Below are 8,727 nucleotides of genomic sequence, written 5' to 3'. Positions count from 1 at the left end.
CTTGCCTGGAGAATCCCAGGGACGGGGGAGCCTGGCGGGCTGCCGTCTATGGGGTCGCACAGAGTCGAACACGACTGAAGCGACTTAGCAGCAGCAGCAGCTGCAGCAGCAGGACAACTCTTATTTTACAGACGAGGAAACTGAGGTCAGAGCGGAGCAGATGTGCACAAGCTACGTTTCCATTGCAAGTCTGATGGTGCTTAGATTGAAAGTTAGATCTCTACTGAGCTCCTTGTTTTCCTCCAACATCCGTTGTGTGTGTGTGTTTGTGCACGCGCGCGTGTTTTCTGGAGACTGTTTCCCCAACCACGCTCCCCACCCGCCATCCTCGCCTAGGCTGCCCTCAATCCCTCAGGGCATTTTAGGGTCCCAGTGCTGCGGCTGGGAGGTCAGGCTCCCGCCGGATCTGCTGCGGGACTCTCCTGGCGCTGTGTGGATCCCCGTCCCCTTCCCCCAATTTGCACTCCGCTAGGCCTTCGCCCCGCGCGTTTGTCAATGAACGTGGCGCCGCCGCCTGGGCCCCGCCCTCCATTCTCTCCCATTGCCCAGGTATCGGCTAATCAGGCGGAGCCCGCCGGTTGCTCAGCCAATGGGGTGGTGTCTCGGGTCAGAGCCGGCTGCCACTGCTCTGATTGGTTTGATGAAGCGTGATTGGCAGATTAGCCCCCGCCCCGCCCCCGCCCGGAGGGAGGCTGAGCCCCGGGCGGCGCTGTCCACACGCAGCGGGTCCTGAAAGCGGCTCCGGGGCGGCGCGGTGGCGCACTCTGCGCGCCGAGCAGGCGGAGGGCTAGCGCCGAAGGCGGAGGTGGTGGCAGCAGCGCTGGCAGTCAAAGCCGACAGAGGCTGCGTCTCAGCACCGGCAGTCCCGGCGGCTTTGGTCTAGGGAACCTCTCGGTCTCTTCTCTGTCCCTCGCTCTACGCCTGGGGTAGGCGCGGCGGCCGTCCCGGAAGAGGCAACTGAAAGACGTTCGAACCAGACCACCCCCCCACCCCACCCCCGAGAGAAAGCGGCGGAAGCTCGAAGAGTTGGTGGGTGCGAGACAAATACTCCGACGAGGACGAGACTGTTGCTGTTGTCCCCATTCGTGGTCCCGGCGATGAGGGAGCAGCCGGGCCCGCGGGAACTTTGAAAGCGTTGGGTCCCAGGGTGTGAGGGCTGCAGGCTCCCGGGGACTCCGGAGTCTTGGCCCCAGCGTCAGTGGCGTAAGCGTCTCAGAACCCGCCCGGACCCCAGCGCCGCCAGAGAGGAAGTTCTTTGCAACTTCGTCGGAGACGTCGGAGAGCCGAGAGGAGAGAAGCTGAAGCGGCACGTCCGAGCCCAGAGACTCAACGCAGCAGAGAGAGAAAGGATCCGGTGGAGACAGAGGGATCGAGAAGAGACTCCAGAGGCAGCGAAGCCGCGAAACCAGCCTGGCCGCCCGCGGGCCTCGCTGCGCCCCGAGTGAAGTCAAGGGCTGTGTGTCCCACAGGCCTCCTTAGAGCCGCTCCTACCGGCGGCCGGGCGGGGGGGCTCCAGGCGGTCCCGGAGGCGGGCCCCTGAACTATGCCCCCGAAGCTGCGGGTGCTTTAGTCGTAGCTACCCCGGGCCGGGTGCGGAGCCGCCGCCTGAGCCAGCCCGGGAGGGAAGCCACCGGGAGTTGGGTGAACAGCTCCGGGCCGGACTGCACTAGCGCCGTTTCCCGCCTCTAGGCGCAGATCTCGGCGATCTCCGGCAGAGCGGTTCTGAGAGAGGCTCCGAAGCTCCAGCAGTGTTTTCTGAACCCAGCTCGCACAGTTCCCGGCCTGGCGGCGCGGCTCCGTAGCCTCGCTGGGCAGCCCCTTGGCGCCGGGAGGCGGCAGCGTGGGCCGGCCTGCAGTCTGGAGCGCCCCGATGGAAATACACTGTAAGCACGACCCGTTTGCATCCATGCATAGTAAGTAGGCGGCGAGCTCGCTTCTCTCACTCTCCCGCCGGGATAGGGTTGGTGGTTCCAGACCGCGGGGCAGGTACTAAGGATGGGAGGACCCAGGACTTCTGTGGCCGCGCTGTCAAGTTTGTAAAGTGCGAGGCTCCCAGGCAGGGGATGTGGAGCAAAGCGCGTGGTCGACCCGGCCAGGAGCACCTGGCACCGGGAATCCCGCCTCCAGCAACCGGTAGTGTACGCAGCCAGTTGCATCTTTTCCGGGGCTCAGGCAGCAACATCGCAGTGTGCCGGGAGAATCGGGACTCGGACCTGGAGAGAGCTTTGGGCCGGGCCAGTTGGAGGGCATGAAGTTGTAGGGAGAGGTCACTCTGAGTCTCAGCGCCCCGCACCCTACACCCGATGGCGCCTTTTTCACCCATAGGGCTGAGCAAGACTGGGGCTTGGAGAGAAAGTGGGGCCCCAGCAGTGCCTCTGGGCTTGTATGTCTGGAGGAAGAGGTTGCGAGCTAAGCGAGAACACCAGGTCCAGAGCTCCAAAGGCATTCTGGAGGTGAGGAGTGGGATTTGAAAAATCAACGAAGTAGCGGACCCTGAGCTGAGCTTCTGCTTAGAAGCCGCCAGTTCATGCAGAGACCCTTAAAGACACTATCAAGTCCTTCTGTGCAGGACGCTTGCCTCATGATGGCTTCTCCCCTTAAAAACAAAACAAAACAAAACAAAATAGAAGAAGAAGCCAATTAGTCACCATTCAGGCGCCCTCGTCTTCTGAAAGACACCGCGTGTGTAGGAGACGGGGAAGGGTCATTTTGGGCGCAGGCGAGGCCAGCCGCTGCCTGACCCGTCGGGATCTGCAGTTCACCCACTAGCACAGCCTCCTGTGAGATGAGCGCTCCTCTCACGGTGAGTTAACGCCGGATTAGATTCGGAAATTTCGAGGAAATTCCAAGTGGAACGAATCGTATTTTCCTTCAGAGCTGCTGTGGAGCTGGGAGCAAGACGCCAGGCTTCGGCAGCATTCAGCCGGGTGCCCAGCTCCGGCCCCCACGGGCCGCAGGTCAGGGAGTTGCTTCCGCGCCGGGAGCCTTCAGACAGCGCCGGATCCTGCTTACCTAGCCTTAGGTCCCCTATTTAACAAAGGCAGCCGAGACCCGGCTGGAGAGAAGGCGAGCTTCCCGGTGAAGATGTCCGTTCCTGCCCCGGAGGCCGAATGGCCTGATAGGCAGGGAAATGCTGATCTAGGCTGTGGGGACTGGCTACGGGCAAATCAGTTTCTCTTTGTGTCCAATTTCCCGAGTCCGAGGTCATTCACCAAAGCCGTGGGGAGATTTTCGAAGAGAAGCCGCTAGCTAGGATCCCAGCCTAAATAACTCCTCACCGCTTGGGGCCTATGCCAAAACGGTTTCCAGTCCGTAGTGACCCCAGCGCCCCCAGCAGCCGTCTCCTGTACAGACTTAGCCGGGCTCTGGGGAAGCTCTGATCTCGCAGACTGAGCCAGGAAAGCAAAGGAGTTTCTGTCAATACTCTGAGATGTGACCAAGCCTTTAGCTCGGTCAAGGAGCGATTTGAGGACAAAATGGGGAGGGCTGCTCTTGCGCTTCTGTCGTTGCCTGTGGGAATCTACTCTTCCCTTCTGCACAGAGCCTGGCTGCCCAGAGGTTGTGCCCAGGCGCTCGGACAGATAGCATCAAGACCTGGTGGTCTCAAGGCCGTGCATGGGGGTAAAGAAGGTAGCTTCTTCTAGGTGTGGGTTAGCCAACCACTAATGCCCCTCTCTATCCCTCCTCCTCCGGGCTCTCATCTGCCCATTCCTTCGGAAGTGCTCCCTCCTCCCATTTTCAATTTTCCCTGCAGCACGGTGGGGGCTGGGCCCCAGCCCGCTTAGCTTCCAGAGCTGTCTTCTCTGAAAGTGCCCTTGATCCTGATTTCCAAAGCTATTTGTTTCCATAACATAGGCTCCACTTTCGAGCCCCAATTTTTTTTTTAGTTTGAGTAGAGGGGTGCGTAGTAGATCCTGAGAGGTTGCCTGGTAAGTAGGGGCTCAGACCTACTTGTCTTTCTTCCTCACTCTGGTCAGTTTCTTACCACCCCAACTCCTTTCCCCTCTCGCCCACTGAAGCTGGCTGGCTTCCGTGGATAGCTGGTATAGGGGGAGGGGCAGGCACTGCCAGGGTGTGGGCTTCTGAGTTTTTTTGTCCCCACCCCCAGCTATGGTTACCAGTTACAAAGCACTTTTATAGCCAGTCTCCTAACCAACTGTCTTCTAAACTTTCAGCTACATCCATTTTACAGAGAACGATACTGAGGTCAGAGAGACAAAAGGACTGACAGGAAATTCCCAGGGACAGTGCTGGAGGCAGTCTTTTGAGGATTCAGGAAAGGGGAAGAGAGGGACTCAGATTCCAGAGAGTAGGCAGTGGCCACCTGGATGGCTACACATAATTGCAAGGCACTGTCTGTCTAATTTAACTATGTCTGTATCCATGGCCCTACTGTCCATGTGTGCCAGCACCTATCAGTTCGAGAGTCCAGTAAGATTTCATTCCTGCCCTTTCCTGTGTTCCTGTTTGCATTTTTGTGTGTCCCCTTAATTATCTTCTCTGATATTAATAGGAGGAATTTCAATGACCCTGTGGATCCTGGAGTTCAATCTACCATTGAGTCAGCACAGACCCTTTCCCCAAGACCCTATGCCCAGACATGGTCATTGTGGGTGTGGACAGTGGGGACCCTGGTGGGTAGCATGTTCTTATCAAGGCCTGAGGAGCATCTGTGGAGGCCAGCCCCTTCCAGACCAGAGCCACAAAAGTCCCAAGGGCATCTGGTATTCATCCCTTCCCCCCTGCCCTCCCCTCCTCCAAACCCTGCTCTATGTGTCCTGTGGGGGCGGGGCTGTGATCCTCTTGTATCTGCGTGTCAGTTTCTTGGTCTTTGCCTTGATTTATTGCATCTGTCTCTGTGTCAGTGTCTCTCTGAAAATTCTACTTGGTCCTGAAAAGTGTAGCTGAGTCTGTGTCTCCCCCCAGCACCTCCCATGTGATGAACCCTCACTGTACTCCAGTGTGTTGGAAGTAGAGACTGGGACTTGGCTTCTCTGAGGAAGTGCAGGGTGGGAGCTGGGGTCCCAGAAAACAAAGGTCCCCCCTCCACAGATGTCCCTTTTTCTTCCAAATACCCCCTTGTTGGGCTTCCTCCATTTTTCTCTTCTTTCATCTTGCCTCCCCCTGTATACACTACATTCACCTTCCCCCCACCCCCTCTTTGCCCCATTCCAGCCAATCCATCCCTTTTTCTCCTTCTCCTAACCTGAGCTTCCCTTCCAGGCACTCTCCTTCCTGTCTCATCTCATCGAGTCTCTGATCTTTGTACACTTGCCCTCACACCACTTTTTCTGGTTTCTTTCTCCATCCTCTTGCCTCCCTTCTCTCGGGTTTCTGATTTTGCTTCTTTCCAATCTTGGAGTAAATGAGAGACATTGCCTACTCAGATGACACTTTTAATTTACCAACCCACCCCCCTTGACATGTTCTCTCAGAGGCAGAGAGGGCCTAGAGTTTTTGGGAGCCTTTCCAGGAAGTTGAGGGATGCAGGGGGTCTCCAGGTTATCCTGGGTCTGGTGTCAGCTGTGGATACAAGGATCAGAATCTACAAGAGCATTTGTAGCCTGACCTTTGTGGTTAAAACTAGAGGGTGTGGGGACTTGCTGTCACCTAGAGTGTCTCATCCTTGGGTTTTTCCCCATAATACAAATGGTCTCCAAAGATCACAAATGTCCTGCAGGACTGTTTTCGAAATTTAAATCCTCCAAAGATTGCTACCATGTTTTGGGCAGAAAATTTAAATTGCCAGTAGTATAGGGAACAAGCCATTGCAGATGCCCCCGGTGCCTGGACTAATAGATTGTCTCAAAAGTGTGCTAGGTGCTTTTAGCTTTCTTTTTGTCCTCTCAGTTTTTAATTTACTTGCTTCTTAAATCCAGCCTGTTATTGAAAGATCCATACAACCCTTTTTTATTAGGTGCTCCCAACCCCAGAACAAAGCTTTCTTAAGACCCTTCAAGGGTGGCTGTAGTCTTTCTGTTTTAGGTGAACTATGCAGTTGTGTTCCTAACTGTAAAATTCTGTTCAGGATGGTTTTCCTTTTTCTGATGTCTGGAGTGTTTTAGAACAATCTAAACTGATTAAAGCTCATTTTGAAAATCAGAGAAAAATTCAGCTTAGAACTCGAATTAAGTACTGTTATCTATAAAAAAATTTTCCCCCCCATGAAATTAGCCTGAGTTTGAAAATTTGGGGAAATGTTCAATTTGGACTCTCATGGGAAAATTCAGTGAATTGCTTTGGCAGTTTTTAGGAAATAGGTTATGTTATGGGTAGTTTTGTCCTCTATTTCAGATATTGTTCATGAACCTGGATAGTAGTTCAGTGGGGAATAGCTGAGATGAGGTGGCTATTTTATGTGTTGGAGTATATGTGTGTGTGTGTGTGTGTGTGTGTGTGTGTGTGACCTCTGAGATGCCCTGGCTTCCCTGGTACAACCCAGTCCCTGCAAAGTCCCAGGTTAGGAGATTGCCTCTTCTTGGTCTCTGAGCTGTCAGCAGCACTGGAAATTCTTGGACTTGGCTTCTGTCTTTTGACAGTCCTCAATGATGTCAGTTAGTGGCTGATTAACAGCTACAAGGTCGATGATGTTGCTACACTGGATCACTCTGTGTTTACTGGTTTGGCTCTTCATTTACTTGGATCTCTGTTTCCATCCAGATGAACCTTGATGTTTTTACAAGAATGGAGCTTATTGGGTGGAGGAGATACTTTCCCAGACTCTTTTTACTTAAAGTCCATCCCAGAACCCTTGTACAATCTGGGACTCAGAAGCCTCCTCCGGCTTCTTTATTTTCCCTGAACCAACATAAAGCTGCTTGTCAATTGCAAAACACTCCAAAAATTCCAGGGAAACTCCTTTATAACAAATTCTGATACAGTGGAGTGAAATGTGATCCTTTGACCTATTTCTTTTGTGTGCTCTGAGAGGGTACAGTGGTCAAGTCTGCATGTCAGCCTCACTTTATTTTTTTGCCATCTTGATTGAGGTATGAGCCTCACCTTCTTAAAGAAAGGATTTTTATCAAGGCAGTGGTTTGGGTTTGTCTGGGCAATCTGCAGATACTATTAAAAAAAAATTTTTTTTTTAATCCTTAGCTCTTGAATCAGATTGCTGATTTAAAAAACATTCCCCTGTCCCCGAGATCTAGGTTTATTAAAGCAATCCTTTTCACTTTTAGAGATATCTGTTAAAAGGGAAAGAGTTTTATTAAAAAAAAACTCTTTACATTTTATGTATTTTTAAATGTATTTTCTCCCTAGGATCTATCTTAGACCTCTGCATCGTGTATAATAATAAGTTCTGTCCCAAGCACAGATTGAGGTCTTCATATATTCCATTGTTTAAAAAAATTACAAAGAAAATGCTAGCAACTAAACGAAACACAGTATGAGGATGCTTACCATCATAGCCCAGTTGACTGGCTGAAGAAGGACAAAGGCTAAGGTTAATTTCAAAAAGCAGTCTGAGGTGTTCATGTAGCCTGTGTGATCAGACCCCAGGCTCAAGATAGCCAGCCCGCTGCCATTTCTGATCAGAGGGACTGTGGGTCCTCAAAGCGGCACTTTTTTTCCTTCACTACTGGTTCTAACCACCCTTTCCCTTGCCTTTTATTTCTGATCTGTTTCAGGACATGGAGGAGTGAATCAGCTTGGGGGGGTTTTTGTGAATGGACGGCCACTCCCGGATGTAGTCCGCCAAAGGATAGTGGAACTTGCTCATCAAGGCGTCAGGCCCTGTGACATCTCCAGGCAGCTTCGAGTCAGCCATGGTTGTGTCAGCAAAATTCTTGGCAGGTAAAGGCAGGAGCTTCAGGCTTCCCTTGATTTTTCAAATAATAACCTAAAACATGACCCAGCAGCTGTCCAATGTGGTAGTGTCATAGTGAGAATCATGGTGGCACTTCTTCCACATGCACAGTACTTTGGACTTTGCAGAGCCCTTTTGAGGCCATTCAATTCAAAGTAACCCCAGGAAACCTTTGTTGCAGAATGGATTGTCTCAGTTAGAAGGGGTAACATGTTTTCTGAAAGCCTGGTGAATTATTCCTAAGAACCCAGGAATAAGAGGTTCTTGGGAATTCCCCTATCTATATTTGGTGCCTGAGCAGGGCTGGGTGGAAAATCCACAAGTTATAAAATCACATAACCAGACTTCAATGTTTCATTTTAATGTTTTCAAAAAGCACATTCCATTTTTAAAAGTCAGCTGTCATTTTCAGTTCTGGGTTATCATCTAGCTTATTATTTTGGGCTGCAGTGTTTTCCTTCTATATGTTTTGTTTCCTTCATAGTGGCAGGCATCCTAAATATATATGAAATTTAGAGAGGAAACAAACAAACAAACAAACACCAACTCTCAAATTAGACAGTTGAAAGTTGCCACTTGACCCTGCAATTTGCTGCAAGAAGAATACCAACAATGCCAATTCTCCCAAAGGGCTCTGTAGCCTCTTAACACACCTGTTTATTTTCTTGGGTGAGATGGTCCAAGAAAGCTTGTTTTGAGATGAGGAGACAAATTGTAGAGGGCAAAATGAGTGACTCAGATGCTTCCAGCCAATCAGCACTCAGGCTGGGAAGAGGCCTTAAGAATTCTGAGACCGTCTGCATCTCGCTGCACCCCAAAACCAAAGCGGCAAGTATGTTTCCAGGCAAGTGAAGTTGTTATAGGTCTGCCCTGGCAGTCAGGAACATTCTTGGGTTTAGCTGTCAGTACTCTCTCAG

The 8,727-nt window shown here is 51.7% G+C and overlaps 1 protein-coding gene across 1 annotated transcript in view; it reads left to right on the top strand.

Annotated features, from left to right (window-relative positions):
* The first annotated feature begins 588 nt into the window (after positions 1 to 588).
* Positions 589 to 8,727, top strand: part of PAX5 (paired box 5) — a 175,555-nt gene continuing 167,416 nt past the window's right edge. The window contains exons 1-2 of the mRNA XM_086415912.1: positions 589 to 1,913; positions 7,632 to 7,797. Of these exons, the coding sequence (XP_086272038.1) occupies positions 1,871 to 1,913; positions 7,632 to 7,797 (209 nt within the window). The 5' untranslated portion in view covers positions 589 to 1,870. The remainder of the gene's footprint in view (positions 1,914 to 7,631; positions 7,798 to 8,727) is intronic.

The sequence above is a fragment of the Bos grunniens genome, chromosome 8, assembly GCF_055505025.1.
Source record: "Bos grunniens cultivar Pamir isolate PY7600 chromosome 8, Bosgru_T2T1.0, whole genome shotgun sequence".
Lineage (NCBI taxonomy): Eukaryota > Metazoa > Chordata > Mammalia > Artiodactyla > Bovidae > Bos > Bos grunniens.
The sequence above is the reverse complement of the archived record's forward strand: the minus strand, read 5'-3'. Positions and strand labels throughout refer to the sequence as shown.